Genomic DNA, 18,193 nt, shown 5'->3' with positions numbered 1-18,193 from the left:
TTGCTGTGGCAGTTCGGTGACGCAAGTGCACAACCCGGATGTAGCGATCTTGTGCTGCAGTTGTTATGCAAGGTCTTCCACTTCTGGGCCGGTATTCAGCTGATTGAAACTGCTGGTACCTGTCCCAGAGACATGAAATGGTGCTCGCTCTGATGGACGTTCATGTGGCGTGCAACTGCTGACTGCGATTTACCTAACTGGGGCCGGCTATTGCAAAGTTTCGATTCAGTAGGTTTAGTCTTGGCATCTTGTAACTCGTCTACGTCGAAATGGAAATGAGGCATCATTGGGAGCATTGCAGCTTTAAATACCCATCACTACCCCAATCTTTTCCCCCGAGTTTCACGCCGATTTCCTGCAATTGTCGCACAACGTGCGTTAAATTTGTTTTAGGGTGCATTTGGGCATGCTGTCCCATTCCAGGAACATTAACAAACATGGTTATTCAGCAACATTATACCAAACAACCGATATTTTGTAAAATCAAACACTTTTCTTCTTTCCCTATCACCTATGCGTTTCTTTTTTGACAGTATAATATGCATCGCCCTGTTGTCAATCGGGTGTACAATTGAACCGAGTATGGCTTACATCGGTAAGGATAAAGTAGGGGAACCTGAAATATTAATGTTTTACGTTTTGACCAGAGCCATCCTAGTAAAGAACGTTCAGGTCTGTTTGTCAACACACCGAAACACATTCCATAGTTAGCACGTGCATTACGCAATTGCCCCGTACACGTGTGTGGGTATCATTCTCGATTTTGACAATTTCCAGGAATGTCAATTAATCACTGCAATATTATTTCTGTCAATCCTTTTCATTCTGTTGATCATACAGTTATTATTGTTTTGTTTTTAGTAATTTTTATTGTTTGAATTTGCGATGCGGCGTATGCAACGCGATGAGCGTCTACGGGCTATTGACATGCTGTAAACGGACAGAAGTCAGCGTGAAGGGGCCAACACCTTCAATGTTTCGAAGTCCGTGATTAGCAGACTATGGAACAGGTACCAACAAACCCAAAATGTTGACGATCAACCCCGTTCAGGTCGTCCCAGGGCAATGACAGGAGTACAGGATCGATTTATCCGTAACCAGGCTCTAAGAAATCGAGCTCAAACGGCAAATCAAATTGTTGCAAACCTTCATCAGGCTACTGGTGTCCGAGTTTGGGTCAGACGATTAGAAATCGTCTTCATTGCAGCCCATCTTCATGCTCGACGGCCCCAGGTTGTGCCTACCTTGACAAATCGTCACATTGCCCACAGACGTGAATGGTGTAGGGAGCGTCAGAACTGGGGTATTCGTCGATGGTCACGTCTCGTGTTTTCAGACGAGTTCCTATTCACTTTGGACTTCCTTGACAGGCGTGGTCGTATCTGGCGACGACGAAATGAACGTCACGCCAACGTCACAATGCGATTTCATGACATATTTGGTGGTGGATCGGTTATGATGTAGGGTGGTATCACTATGACTGACAGAAACCCCCTCCATATTGTGCAAGGAAGGGTCACTGGGCAGTACTACCGGGATAACATACTGACGACCTTTGTCGTCCCGTTTGCTAGGCGTGTGGGTCGACGTTTTGTTTTTCATGACGGCAATGTCCGTGCTCACCGTTCACGAATCGTCAATGCTCGCCTCCAGCAGCACAACATCTATCGAATGCCATGGCCAGCAATGAGCCCAGACCTTTCTCCCATTAAAAACGTGTTCATAGGGAGACGTGTGCGTCAAAGACTGCAGACCACGTTGACGGAACTTGGGCTGGCGCTGCAAGAGGAGTGGAACAGACTCCCTCAAATGGCCATTGGGAGACTCATACGCAGTATGCCTCGTTGACTGAATGAATGTCTGACACATCGTGGCGGTATCACCCTCTACTGATAAAAAACGTCAACTTTCAAATTTCACTTCTGACCCCAATCGTCCTTCAAGATCTTTGGTGGTCATAAAACCTACTGTAATACTGAACTACCGGTTGTAATGTTTGCCCAATTAATTCACTATTATCATATAACCATTCCCCGCTGCTAATATACCTTACAATTTTGGCAATTGTAAATTCTTATTAGAGTTCCCCTACGTTTTGGTGTGAATCGGAAAAACGGCAAAAAAAAACCAAAATCAACTTTACGGATTATTAATTAGGAATTAGATTCTCGGAAATCAGTGAAATAAGGCTCTAAAATGTCCACAATGCCGAAACTTCAGGGGGCTTTGCCCCCGGAATCTTTACCATGGCTCAGCCCCCACCGGTTCACTTCATCCCAATGTATGTATGTCAGGTCAGGTGTCGGGAATTCACGTGCTTATATCAAGTTAATGTTCAAGCACGCTCGTTTCGAGCACGATTGTTGACTAGAGCCAGAAACTACTCGAACGAGGGGGGTGGGGGCGTGTTAAAAAAAAAAAATGTTTTAAAAGTTAAAAACGTTTATACAGATGATTAGCTAAAAATATTTAATTGATGGTTAAATAAACTTTATTTACAAAGAAGTTAAAAGGGTTTAAACAAAGGGTTAAAAAGGTTTCTACAATGACTACATAAAAAGTAGAATATTGACAATAACGTATGTCTAGTTAATCTGGTGTTTATGTCGGAGGAGAGCAGAAGGGAAGGTCCGTCCCATTTTTAATTCATTTCCCTAGGCCCTCCCACCAACTACCTCCACCATAATGTAAATGTTAGAAATTGGAGATTGATTAATGATATCATTTCCATATTAACCATATCATGAGACCGCGTAAAACTATGTGATTGGGGCTGTGACTAAACTTAAGTCAAAAGAGCTATCACCTAACTTTTAACATACCGCCCCAACTAGCATCAGTTAAAAACAATGAGACGAGAAAAAAATGATGATAATTAAAAAACAATGATAATAAAATAAACATGGAATATATATATATATATATATATATATATATATATATATATATATATATAGATATAGATAGTTTGTGTACTCCATCATATTGGTAAGATAGTTTAATAATAATTATAATAATAAATATTAATAAAAGTAAATAAATAAATTTTTAAAAATAATATTAAAATATTAATAATATATTTAATATAATTGAGATAAGTCTATAACAACAACAACAAAAATTAATAATAAATTTTTAAAAATAATAAAATAAAGATGTATATAAACATGTCATAGTAGTAAATTAAAAGGTATTAATATAAGTAGAAAGGGAAAAGGTGGATTATATTTTAGTGTCCAGTCGTATAAAAGTATAAATTGGGGACAGTATTGTTAAAACCCCATCTGGAATCCCAATAAGGATACCAATCCATACGAGATGTAGTTCCAACAGGGGTTACATAATTATTAAAATACCTAACATAATTTTGTTAAGAACAAGTGTCAAAAAGTTAAAACGTATAATGATTATTAATATACAGCGTATTACTCCTGCCAGAGAGATTAGACGCAGTGTAACCCTTGACAAATTAAACGTATAAAACATGGCATAAAACATAGAACATCACACACACACACACACACACACACACACACACACACCATATATACATATATAATTATTGTAAAGGAGAGAGAAAGAGAAAAAATAAATAAAATAATAGTAGTAATAATAAAATAATAATTTAAAAAACCCACCAAACAAACGCATACAAAAAACCCCAAAACAAAACAGACAAACAAACGAACAAAAAGTCCACATAAAACCCAAAAAAACTTAAGGTTGGAACCAAGACAAAAGACTAGGATTTAGGTTGATATATACAAAGTTATATATTTGAGGGGGGTATGCACATCGGAAGTCGTCAAAAGAAAAATGGTCACAGGCCCCTCTCAAAACAGTCCAGTGATGCACACTGTATAAGATGAGGAGAGAGGTGAAAAACTACAAACAAAAACCCACACATGGGGGTGGGGGTGATAAAGGAGGGGGGGGGGGGGGGGGACTCGACAGACGCGGTAAGGGGACCAATACAAACAGTAGATTTTCGGAATAAATAGTTTAGATTTTAATCCCTGTATCTGAAACATTTTAATAAAGCTTTAGAAATAATATCGCTTAGCTTTATCAGGATTTAAAAGACTAATAGGGTTAAAAGATATATTTATATCAGAAAACGTTTGCTCTAAAGCCTCACGGTATTTGAATAAGTAGTGACTAACGTTTTCAACAACATGGCAATTATCACATTTATCAGATTTAGCTAGTCCCAACGCATGCAGAGTGTCCTTTAGACCCACCGATTGTCTCACTCTGTCTAGTTACAGTACCAGTAGTTTTAACATTATTTAAGATAGGACCACTTGTATCAACTTCAGGTAGCTGAAAAATAGGTTTGGCTATGGAAAAGAGTTCAGTAACCCCCAACTTTACCAAAGGGGATGTTTCAGTTTCTAGTAGGGATTTCTTGGCCAAACGGTCCGCAGCTTCCTTTCCCGGGATTCCAAAATGAGCTGGTACCCATTCTAATACAACACTGAATTCCAGTTTGGTCAAATCGGTAATAAGTATAAGTTTAGCGTTAGTAAAATCTTGTCTTGCGTTTCCACCACTTTTTAAAGCCCGAAGACTACTAAGACTATCTGTAAATATTACATAATTACCAGGTGCATTTAATTTAATCCAAACTAGGGCTTGGTGGATGGCCGCTAATTCTGTTGTAAATACAGATAAATTGTCAGGTAATCTAACGTGCGAGCCTATTTGAGAGTTACCATCACCAGTGTTGCCCGACGTGGGATCTTTCGATCCATCTGTATATATACGAGTGTGATTATTATAATTATCATAACGGGAGGCCTGGAAAATTACTTTAAAAAAAAAGTGGTATATCAGTTTTGTCTACTTCTTTTTTGATAAAAAAGGGAATATTTGGTTGAATTAGTTCCCAGGGATTGGTACTTTGGCATTTGACATTGACTATTGGGATCTCCAATATGCTAGCCTTATCGGCTATTTTAGACACAAAATTAACAAAAGAGTCCCCCAGTTGTTGTGTTGATTTTGATTTTAGACGTATAAGGTTTAAATTGTCTGGAGTAAATTGTGAGACAGGCCTGTCAGGTGTAAGACTTTTTTTTATTTAACCAATATTTAAAACTCCATCCCAATCCAGCTACCCCCTCTTATTATTTTCTAGATCCGCCACTGATACACACACACACACACACATACACACGCACACACACACACACATATATCAACTATCAGTATTAGAGAGCAATCAACATAGATACACATCACACAGTCCAGTGTCATTGTCAGGCAATTTGTAATCGACACAATTTTACACGTACTGTGTGATGTGTATCTATGTTGATTGCTCTCGAATACTGATAGTTGGTATGTATGTATGTATGTATGTATGTATGTAATCAACAGCATATATATCTATCTAATCGAAAAGCACCATGATAACCAACGTTTTGCTCACATAGTTGCCAGGATGGATCCTTGAAATAGTCTGCGACGTAGGAACATGCTAATGATTTGAGCAATGTCAGTTTTCATAGAACGATGAATATGCATCAATGATAGTGCAGCCAGTCTGTCTTCTCACATGGTGTTTCGTAAATAAGTTTTGACACGCCGTAGTCAAAATAAAGCCCCCCAAAACAATACAACTGTTATTGGTGTTTGCCACTGTTACGGCACTGTATATAAGTTTTCTTGATACAGTAGCAGCAACGATGGTTTATATATATATATGTGTGTGTGTGTGTGTGTGTGTGTGTGCGCCCCCCCCCCCCCCCCCCCCCTTTGCCACCTTCCTACGCCACTGAACCACTGGGCCACTGGTATATGTACATAGATACAATCTTTTTTAAAATGTGCGTGTTCGTCTGGGTTATGTTTTTTGGGTGGTGTGTGTGGGCTTATTTTATAGGCTATTGTTTATTTGGGGGCAGATTTGTTGTTGTTACTGCGGTTTGCTTTGTGAGGAGGTAAAATTGTGGGGTTTTTTTAATATTAGGTTTTTTGTTTTGCTTGCCACTTACGCTTATAATCATGCATACAACAATGTCTTCATTTTAACATGTTGAGCATCTACCTACCTTTAATAATCGGTATGCAAGACTAACATAAATATGTTTATACAAATATTTTGATGTAAATAACACAAGGACGGTTACTAGGTAGATGTTTTTAGGTTAAATTATATATTTAGCTGTTATTACAGCAAAATTTACACTTTATAATGCAATGTATAAAGGCCTAATTAATTTGCAGCAAACGAAATATTTAGTAGAACAGGCGCGTGTGCAGGGAATTGTGTGTAGAGGAAGTCTAAACTGGCTAGTGTTGTTTTTAGGGGAGGGGTCGGGTCATGCGCCCCCGGAAATACATTGAAAAGAAACAAACATAATATAGCACGTGGGGAAGGGGACTGTTCTGATCGGAATATTGCATATAGTCCGTCCCATCCTCCTACAATTTTTTGTTTTGTTTTTTGTTGGGGGTTTTTGTGTAAATAATTTCAGTTTGCTTTGACGTAAAAATCACCTTAATTGTATATGTTAGCTGTGCAGTTACGGTAATCTTACATGTAGGTCTAAGATCGCTTCGTGGAACGGGGCCCTGGAGAGCGGTTAGTGGACGTAACTCTGCCAAATTTTTCTCGCTAATTTCTAATAGAGGCTATATCATACCATACCATACCATTGTCACAGAAAATGACGAGACGTCGATGTGTAAACGTTTTAAAGCGTCAGTCACACTGTCCCGGTGATGGTCATGGTATCACACGGTAGGTCCCGGTGCTATGAACCGTAGCTTACCGTAGCTCTGGCTCCAATTTTGTCCAAAAAGACAGTCTGCCACGGTGGTGCTAAAGTTATTATACGGTACGCAACTGCTACGGTGGCACTGCAATATATGCATTCACCGGCGGCGAGCTACGGAAGTTTTAAACCGCTTAAAACAACCGTACCGATCTACGGTTCGTCACGGATCACCCCGGATGGGTACTGTTTGCTACGGTTTGCCGCCGGACTCACTACGGTTACTCACGGTTCTCCCCGATTTCAAGCACCGTGAGTCACCGTTGCCATACCGTAGTCAGTGTGACTTGGACTGCAGATTTGATGCCACGAACCAATGCGCGACAAATATTATTCCTAGACTTTCCTTCTACAAAACATTTCGTGTAACTGCATTTTGTTAGTATAACTTTCTTATAAATTCATTTTTCTTAAAAAGAAAATTTAGATTGTTCTAACGTCCACAGTGATTTTAATTTTATAATTTATAGAACTTTTCTTTGTTCAGAACATGCACAGTGGTACAATAGATTGATTAATTTATTTTTTACAGCATAATAAGTTTCATCGACTTAAATAAAAAAATTTAGATTCGATAAAAATACATTTATATATATTTTTAATATATGTCTTGTTTTATTTGTACATATTTTGTTTTACATATTTCACTTAATGTTTGAGTCGATATTCGGTTAACTAGATATTTTATGTGGTCCCCACGATATCGACACAACGATTATATAAAGTGACAGTCCTTCCACAGAGAACAGCACTGCTCAATAAAAAGTAAAGTTTGTTTTATTTAACGACGCCACTAGAGCACATTGATTTTTTATCTTATCATCGGCTATTGGACGTCAAACATATGGTCATTTTGACACTGTTTTTAGAGGAAACCCGCTGTCGCCACATAGGCTACTCTTTTTACGACAGGCAGCAAGGGATCTTTTATTTGCGCTTCCCACAGGCAGGATAGCACAAACCACGGCCTTTGTTGAACCAGTTATGGATCACTGGTCGGTGCAAGTGGTTTACACCTACCCATTGAGCATTGCGGAGCACTCGCTCAGGGTTTGGAGTCGGTATCTGGATTAAAAATCCCATGCCTCGACTGGGATCCGAACCCAGTACCTACCAGCCTGTAGACCGATGGCCTGCCACGACGCCACCGAGGCCGGTACACTGCTCAATAGGACAATGCACCTGGTGGTGAAGCATGCATGGAGATTTAAACCAACAGAATTTGACGCAATTTGTTATGAAACTTAAAATTTACACTGAGATTTATTTGTAAAACATGTTATGGGAGATGATATGTTTTTATACTAAAACGTAATAATAAATTTGTATGAGTATTTATTCGTTATAGTTAAATGCCAATCCATCGGTTCTATTTTAACGCAATGGATAGCTGTTGCTAGATGCACCATCTGCCAGAAAATAATTTGAGGGTACGCAATGAAAACAAAACTAAATGAATGTTTAATGACACCCCAGCAGGAAAAATGTACCAGCTATTGAGTGTGAAACTATCGTAACTGCAAAAATGAAGTGATTATGAACATCAGTATAAAAATTCAACAATTAAATTTTTTAAAAACCTGTAAAGAACTGAGAATAACAAAACAAAACAAATATCACAGATAGGTAAAATTAAAATTTAGAATAAAATTCAGTATCACGAAGAAATTGGAATAAAAGTTGAAGATGGAATGAAAATAATACCATCATATTTCTTCTACCAAATATATCTACTGACAGTGCTCATACTAAGGTGGAGGATCCTTCTTCAAAATAAATGAATGGTTGACCGATGCCAGCACGACACAAGACAATTTCATCCTTTCTGCACCGTCTATAAGATGACTGCCACTATCCTAGGACTGACATGACAGCATGAAGTTCGTTTGCAACCGCTCCGTTTTAATCATCTTACCAAATGGAAATGATCAATTGATTAATACTATGCTTAAAATCGGTATAAGACACACCAACACTGGCATGAAGCAAATCCAAAGCAGATTTGGCTGAAAACAAAACAGACCAAAGTGTCCGTACTAGGTGGTTATGGGTTGGACTCTTTTGAAATAGGGCCAGTGTATATCATGTACTTTGACACATGTTAAACTGCAAATTTATAAAGTTACATGTATATCCATTAATTTTGAAGATTTTAGGAAACGTAATTTTTCCCTTCGTACACTCAGACGAAAAGCCCCGACATCAAGGGCTGTGTAGGATGTCTGACCGGCCTTTCTAAAGTGGTAAGGCATAGTCTTCCACTAACACCGCTTGCTGGCTTGTCGAAAAACTGACATTTAATTAGCTAAGAGCCCCACCACTATTTCTTAAGGTAGTACTAAACCAAATAACTTCTGGCTGGGTCAAAGTTCGAGGTGCACCCAAATTTTGATAGAGAAGTGAACACCACAAGTCCTGTGATTGGTTATAAATGTGAGTGTGTTGGTTGTAAAAAATAATAGTTTCATCTGGGTAAAAAAAATTTGCAATTTTATTTCATCTAGTATCAATGTGTCAAGTAGCCTTGTGCTTGAAACATGTATGGGGTACCTGTAAAAAAAAGTACTCGAATTTTGTGCGAAACTAGGGTAGTCATAGACGCTACCCGTTATCTCAGAAACGAGCAGCTTGACCCCCATTTTTTTCTGATTCACTTTAAGTGTAAGGGGTGGTAGTATTTATATCCGTGGCGTTTATGTCGGTTGATACGTTGCAGGTAGGAGTTTTAGCCACATATGTTACTATTGTCGTCTATGGGATTTGATTTGGTAGTATACACCCTTAAGCTGTGTGTCCCCAGCATAGGCTATTTGATTCTCAATTTAATATGTGGTAAAATCGCTTGACTCTTATGGGCTTCATTACCTAGATGCTTGGTACTGACTATCCGTTAATGTCTCCAGATTTGTGTTTTGGATTTCTCTTTCGTCGCTTTGATAAGTTAAATACATGAATTGTAACCTTTTAATAACGTATTTGATCATAGTAAAATATAACTCATATTGCCAGTACACGTCGGGCGGAGCTCTCGTTCGGCATCTGTAGTGTATCTAGTTATCTTCACGATGCACTGAAAACAAAGTTGTTTAAATAAATTCGTTATAAAACGACCAAGAGCTCCTATTCTTCAAAATTCTAAATTATTTAAAATACAGCCAAAGTGCAACATTTCTTTGTAAATTTCCATCTTGAAGCCAGACAAGACCCTACCCCTGTCTTCAATGCTGTCTATACGAGGCATACCGAATTTCAAACTCGTACCACACTAGTAATGTGTTAATCGTATGCTGAGTTAAATAATACTGCTGGGTGTATTCAATATAAAAAGTGGGTATTTTTAATGTTTAAAATTGTTTTGTTAATTTTAACAGGACCATTGATACCACAAATATAGATATGTCATATAAAACATAAAACTGTTTTCCACGTTCGCTTATAAGATTAGACATAGTATTCGATGTGACAACAGTGAAAATTCCACTGCATTCATTTCAACGACATTATAGTGATATGCACTTGCATAATTATAAAATATATTTATTGACCATTATTTGTTTTGAGCAAGAACCAAGGACAAAGAGGGATTAGATTATTTATTCAATATAGCTTACACTATTAAAACATATATGTATATTTTATAAATAAATGTTAAATGTAATGACTTTCCTTTGAAGTATTGGTTTCCCGAACATTATGCTTCAGTTACATCGTCAATGATTCTACATGTCACTCTGTTCTGCTGTAAACTTGGTTACAGATATATGTTCGTCTATAGCTCGTGCAGTCGGTATCAGATTTGTTGCAATCTGTTCATTTGTAAGGTTTTTCTTCAAAAGTCGGAAGTCTTTTCAACAACACTAAAATCCAAAAAAGTAATTATGTTAATTAAATCAAACCCCACCCATAAACCATTAATTGTAGTAAGTTATTTTTTGTTTGTTTATTCCTTAAAATTGCTGACAATGGGTCCAGATTGACTGACTGACTGTCAATCAATCGATCATTTATTACCATAAATGAATCATACAGAGACATGAACAAAAATATTAAACAGTAAAAAAAGAAAAACAAGACATGTTAATATCAGTCTCATAGCTTAATTATGATTTATATAATAAAATATAATTAGCGACAATGTCATTAGGTAGGTCTGGCAGCTGAAAGTTGAAAACATCTTTGTTTAAACATCTCGTAGCAATACTGCCCTGTAGTGTGAAGGGAGGATGAAAACGTGTTGTGAGGTTAGCCCGGCACCTCACCTGGAGCACACGCCGTGCACCTGCAAGTCGTTTCACGCCGCCTGCCATCCAGTTATTTACCTTTACAACTCATATGCAGTCTATAAATCTCCACCAGAGATATTGGAAACATTCCCCCGCCGGCACTGCCCTGACACCTGAGAGCGAAAAACCGACATTTGTCATTTTAGGAAAGTTGGAATTTTCACCTGTCTACATTTTTTTTAGCTGCGTCTAGCTGACTGTACAGTCAGTCTAGCCACATCTTGGCATGGCTGTAGCAGGAATGAAGGTCTGCGCAGTCAGCACTATGTGATAAAAGTTACCATGCCGTCTGTGTGGCACGACTGTCGGACCACAAGTAACCGATCTCCCGCATGGCTGTCTGCTTTCTTTTGTTTTGCGTTTTTAATAATATGATCGACCAACCTGCGCTTAAGGAATAGTTAAAGTACAAGGAAGGGAAAGGTCGATGTTTTATCAAAGGAATTGTTTTAGATAATATAATACACCGTATGCTGTATGTCTGGAATTAATGTAGTGGACCTGTGTTCCAGGACAGAGGGATGTTGTTTTGTTGTTATGTTTGTTGTTTATTTACAGAGTGATGTGTTAATCACATTTATACAGCATTAAGCATTTCAGTAACATGTAAGTATAACTATGTCTGTGTCATATAACTGTATCATGTGTTGGTGGTTTGGAATTATATCGGAACTAAAATCACTAGACGCCGTGTGCATACTCGCACATACTCGTGGAACAACGAATTCTTATAGTCACCGTGAAACACATATGGATTGAAACCAGGTCAGAACATATCAGTTTTATTGAAAACAAAAGTCGCGTTTATTCACGGCAACGTATACGATATTCGACACTCTGAGATATTTCCTTAGAGCTTTGTGTTTCTAGCTTTATACTTTCTTGTTTCCTGCCGAAACATAGTTGAAACGCTAACAGAGTTTATTGTACGACTTCAAAAGTATCCCTCTATATACAGCCGACTCAGCGACTTTGCTAGACGCTTTGGTAATCCAGTATTTATATTGCTGGTTTGTCACAAGTGGAAACATTCAATGTATACATGTTCCTGTTTTGCGAGAAACAATTCACCTAAACAGACTGACACGATGAGATTGCCGACCAGAAGACAGAAGAGTGGAATATTCCAGACAGAGTGCAAATCAAATATTCACTTCCAATGTTAACAAAGGATATTTGGGTTGTGCCAATGTGCAAAAGACGGAGAAACATACTAAATGCGCCAAGAAACCGACGAAAGCTCGTAGTATGATGAAGTTTATATTGCTATTAACTATTTGTATCTGTAGTGAAACATATACAAAAGCTCAGGTCATAGATCACAACAACAATAACATCAATAACAACAACAATCGGTATTTAATATCTAAAACAGGTAAGATTTTTGTGTTTGCTTCAAAATTAGTATATACATATTGTTCTTATTATATTAATTAATATTCACAATTATTCTTACTATATATACATTTTGTGTTTTGCTACATTACAAAAGAAGAAATGGGTCCCGAATGTATGTTTATCTCATAAAAATACACAAATGACATATGTGATCCCAAATAACATATTCAATATATATTTTGTACATTTTGCGCGATCTAGAAGGATAGTTTTCAATATTTATTTTTACAAATCGAATCAAATGTTTTCGAGAAACAAATACAAGGCCATATTTTATTTTTATTTTTGACTTTGATGCATTAACTTATTTCTTTTAAATTAAAACGTAAAAACATTTTACTGTTACAATTTATAGTAATTATTTGTTCTAACTGGTATTGACAAGTAGTATCAATTTAATCCGCATGAAAGTGATAATCTCGGAAGCTTTGCCTCTGTTAAAAAAAAGGTAACATTATTTGAGATTAGTCGTTTTATTCATTCATTCATTCTCATTTCAATTTTATTTTTGTGCTTATATTCAATTAAGGTTCAAGCACGCTGTCCTTGGCACACACCTCAGCTATCTGGGCTGTCTGTCCAGGACAGTGTGTTAGTTATTAGCTGGTTAGTGGTTAGTGAGAGAGAAGAGGGTGTAGTGGCCTTATATCTACCCATTGAGTCCTTAAGAACTCGCTCTGGGTTGGAGCCGGTACCGGGCTGTGAACCCTGTACCTACCAGCCTGTAGTCCGATGGCTTAACCACTGCGCCACCGAGGCGTTTGAAACATGTGAAGTCATTGTTATTCTAGTACTGCAATAACAAGACATGACCTCACCAATGTTCACTGATTGTTTTTTTGTGTGTTAAATACTGCCGTGATCACCCACACGCGAAAGATTTGCAGTACAATTTATTATTCAACTAATTTTCCTGTCACCAAACACAGCTTGATGTATCCAATATATTTGACGCATGTGAAATTCCATTATTCCAATTTTTACTGTAATATGTAATAATATAATGTGTGTTAAAGTTGTAAAGCCTAGTTTCAACCCTTAAACTGGACACTAAGTTTAGTTGATCTACACACCTGTAACACATTTCGACCCTTAAACTGGACACTAAGTTTAGTTAATCTACACACCTGTAACACATTTCCACCCTTAAAGTGGACACTAAGTTTAGTTAATCTACACACCTGTAACACATTTTGATAAAGTTCCAACAGAGTGAAACACGAGTCACTGACTTTTAAACAGGGAAATATCTTTTAAAATATACTAGAACTCTACTTCATAGCTCTATCACTTCTCAGACGCACTTGTGTTTTTAAAAATAGAAAAGAAAATGAAAATAGAAAAACCAGGATGACCAGAAACATTTTGATTGTACGGAAATGGATAATCTAAACAATAAAATATAAGTAATGTTTGATTTCAGTGATAAAAAAAAACCCCGGCTCTTATAGTTAAAAGTATATCTTAGTGTTTAAAAACTAGTGTCTGTCACTAGAATGCAAAGCAAACACACGTACGCATGCACTCACACATTAAAAATGGAATAGTATAATACGTATTAGAATAAATTTTCACTGCTACATAAGAATATACATCAGAAGTGACTGGAAGTGTGAGCAAAACATAACTGTCAAGACTATCTGCACAAGAGTCAGGGAGGGCTGTATATGTCGAGTCTTAATGTCGAGCGTCTTAGTTTACCAACCACAAAGATAGGCCTACATGTACTGGGACGCTGAGTTACAACATACATGACGGAACGTCTTAGTTTACTACCAATCATAGAGATAGGCCTACACGTACTGGGACATTGAGTGACAATATACACGACCGAACATCTTAGTTTACCAATAACAGAGATAGGCCTACACGTCCTGGGACATTGAGTGACAATATACACGACCAAGCGTCTTAGTTTATTCATTGCTGACAATTACAGACCTGAACTAGGTAGTACTATTCCACAATTCAGGAATCCACTGTAAAGGATGTGATAATTAATTATTATTACTCTATTCATGATTTGTAGTTATACACAGAATTATTTGCTTGGTTAATTCTTATCTGTCACACGTATACCTCTTTCAGAGACTCTCTTGAGTCAGTTGAACAACTATGAGATGGTTATTCCTGAGCTAGTCAACGAGAAGGGGGAGTTTATCAGTTATCATGTCCAGCATCATTATTACCACTACATCCTTCACCGACAGTCCTTGGCCCGCAGCAGACGACAGGCCACAATCCAGACGTCGCGTCGTAAGCGACGGAAACTGAAACGCCCTAGGGCAGTGTTTCCCCCGGGATTCCAAAAAGACGGCCCTGGTCGTGTGTTTTATAAACTGAGTGCGTATGGAAGAATATTTCAGTTTAATCTGACGCTGAACGCAAAACTTTTCTCTAAAAACTTTCAGTCAGAATGGTGGAATGGCTATGGTCTGGAGAAGAAATCTAACCAAGTCCGTCAATGTCATTACACCGGCTTCAGCAAAGAACCTAGCAAGTCCAACAGAGCAGCAATCAGCAATTGTATAGGATTGGTGAGTTTTGTAGATAATTAATCTCCAAAATATAATGTCGGTATTTCTTTATTTAATGTCGGTACTTCTTTTTAAAATTAACCTAGCTGATCATTTTCTCTCTATTTTTTTTATCTATTCTATATGAATTTAATCTAATATTGCATTGTACAATAATAATAATAATAATAAATATAACCGCAAGTGGTAATGACGGATTCGCGAGCTATAATAGCTGTACATCACTCAGACATATTTATATATTAATACAGCAATAATTACCACATACACGCATACTCTGTTACGTATTACTCATGGCTGTTGTATTTAATTACAGCAATAATTACCACATACACGCATACTCTGTCACGTATTACTCATAGCTGTTGTATTTAATTACAACAATAATTCTTCCCTACCCCCAACCCACATATACGCACACACTCTCACCTATTACTCATATTATGTGCTATTTAATTACTGCAATGCCCCCCCCCCCCCCACACACACACACGCATACACACTGTCACCTATTACTCAGACATATTTATACGTTGTTTAATTATAGCAATAATTACCCACCCAACCCACATACACGTACCTAACCAACTATCACATTTCAGACAAATCGGCCCAGAACTTCATTTACAAATGTCATTAATCCTTTTTTTTTTTTAAACCACACCTAACCATTCCTTTATGGAAAGTGACAGCTCTTGATGGCTGACCTCTTATTAATGCCCACTGTTCAACAGTCTTATGTATGTCCTGTCTCACAGGTGAAAATTACCCAGAATTCTTGTGGGGGAACATGCTTAAATAACGTAATCAAAATTGCAACCGCATTTAGTACATTTTGCAAGCAGCCCAGTAAAATGACGTGAACGTTCTAGACAAAAGCATCAAATTCCGTCCACAAGTTGCCCATTGCCACAATTTTCAACCTTTAATATGAACCACTTTCTCAAATTATATTATGGTGGCTAAACTTGATTATCAAGATGGCTGCCATGTAAAAACCTATTATTATCCTGTTCAGTTATTTAGACCCAAAGTTTTTTGCATATGTTACGTTTATTTCCTATTCGATATTTGTTTTCTTTGCATTTACATGAAAACAAACCCAAACCCCGACAGGTTTTATATACAAATCATCATATAAAATGCACAAAGTTGACTTAATTCCACTTTTTAAAAATCTCCGTGTTGTTTGAATGCACGTTATTTCTCCTATAAATAACTAAGGTCATTTGCATATCAAAACATTGGGATCTGAGGCTACGTGAAGGCCATTATAGCTTGTTTCACTAAATCAAGGTTATTATTGTTTTGCAGTGTGTAACAGCATTGTCTAATCTTTCCGTTAAACATAGATGTAAACAAACAGAACATGTAACCCTTTCTTGTAGGTGCATTATATTTAATAAATTTAGCTAATGTAAACACAACTGAGGTGTAGCACAGTAATAAACACAAATCACCTCACACAAAGCAGGAATGTGCTTTCCAAATTTATAAATAAATTTAATGCAGGGCCGGACCCAGAAGACCAGAGGGGGGGGGGGGATAAAATGTCAAAAGGCCACCAACATCAAATAATAATAAAAATGTTATTTAATTTGCCTCTAAATTGGGAACTCATACGTATATATATATATATATATATATATATATATATATATTATATATATATATATATTATTTTTAGGGTGGTGCTAGGGTCTGGTGTTTGGGGGTGGGGTGTTACATTTGTAATGCGAAAAACCAAAGGGCTATTGTTCGGACTCGTATGGGTTCAACCACTTTTTCATCCCGCAGACACAGCCCTGAATGTTCAAAATACGATAGCATTGCTTGGTCAATAACATCATTATTTCGATCTATGACTGCACGTGCTATTGTAGAAATGTGTAAACCACGGAAAATACAAGTTAGGTAGGGTATATAAATTCATTGAAAATGTAGTAGTCGACATTCTTGTTATTGTTATTTGAGGAAAAATATGGGTAAATCGAAAAACACTTCAGTTGATGTAAAATTGTGTATTAAGAACGTTTTCGATTATTTTGAAGATTAATATCAGCGCGGTAGACCTAGGTATGCTTCTTATCGAATTGTCGATCGAGTTGCCGCTGCACTTTAAGTTTCGGTTTCAACAGTAAAAAGAACTGTGAAAAATCTAAGCTCTACGAATCCAAGCACAGAAATCACTGTTAAAAAACGCGACCGAAAACTCATCGATTTATTTGATAAAGATGTTATTAGACGACGAGTATACAGATTTTATAGAGAGGGCGAATTACCTACATTACATAAGATTAACGTGGCTTTAAGGGAGGAATGTGGAATCAACATATCCATATCAACTTTACGAAGAACACTCCATGACCTCGATTTTAAATACCAACATATGTCTACAACCGGAAAAGTGATTTTTGAGGACGCCAATATATCACACAGGAGACTGTCCTATCTCCATGAAATATCCAGTTGACGAGAACAGGGGTATTTAATAGTGTATCAAGATGAGACCTGGGTGAATGTCAACCACACAACATCCAACCACTGGACAGATATCCACCCGGGCACAAGTACTGCCAATCACCTGCCGAAATCAGACGCTGCTGATCGAGTTCCTAAACTTTGTTCGGTGACTGGGAAGGGAAAAAGACTTATTATTTGTCATGCTAGCTGTGATAAATATGGATTGATAGATGGCTGTGAATTGATCTTTGAGGCTAAAAAAACAGACGGAGACTATCATGGTGAGATGAATCATGACAATTTCATCAAATGGTTTGAAGAACAACTTATGCCTTCTCTACCAGAACCTTCTGTTATCGTCATGGATAACGCAAGCTACCACAACAAATTAACTGAGATTACACGATGTCCTGCACTAAACGCTAAAAAGGAAGAAATTCAGTCGTGGCTACGAAACAAAAATATACCTTTTGAGAGTAACATGACAAAGCCAGTTTTTTATGAACTTGTGAAAAGTAACAAATGTGCAAAGCAATTTGTTACTGATGGTATTGCTGAACGCCATGGGCACTTGTGTATAAGACTGCCGCCAAGACATTCTGAACTCAATCAGATAGAACTGATCTGGAGTCAAGTCAAAGGGCACATAGCTCGTCATAATGATGGTAAAATGACCACGGTGCGGAGAGAACTTGCACATGCATTGAACTCTGTCACACCTACACACTTG

General features: G+C 37.4%; 1 protein-coding gene across 1 annotated transcript in view; it reads left to right on the top strand.

The window, feature by feature from the left end:
• The first annotated feature begins 2,205 nt into the window (after window positions 1-2,205).
• LOC121374653 (A disintegrin and metalloproteinase with thrombospondin motifs 6-like) overlaps window positions 2,206-18,193 on the top strand; it is a 162,670-nt gene continuing 146,682 nt past the window's right edge. Inside the window, exons 1-4 of the mRNA XM_041501762.1 lie at window positions 2,206-2,281; window positions 11,936-12,052; window positions 14,552-14,644; window positions 14,729-15,000. Of these exons, the coding sequence (XP_041357696.1) occupies window positions 2,206-2,281; window positions 11,936-12,052; window positions 14,552-14,644; window positions 14,729-15,000 (558 nt within the window). The remainder of the gene's footprint in view (window positions 2,282-11,935; window positions 12,053-14,551; window positions 14,645-14,728; window positions 15,001-18,193) is intronic.

This window comes from Gigantopelta aegis, chromosome 6 (genome assembly GCF_016097555.1).
Source record: "Gigantopelta aegis isolate Gae_Host chromosome 6, Gae_host_genome, whole genome shotgun sequence".
Classification (NCBI taxonomy): Eukaryota; Metazoa; Mollusca; class Gastropoda; order Neomphalida; family Peltospiridae; genus Gigantopelta; species Gigantopelta aegis.
This window is presented reverse-complemented; position numbering and strand designations above follow the sequence as displayed.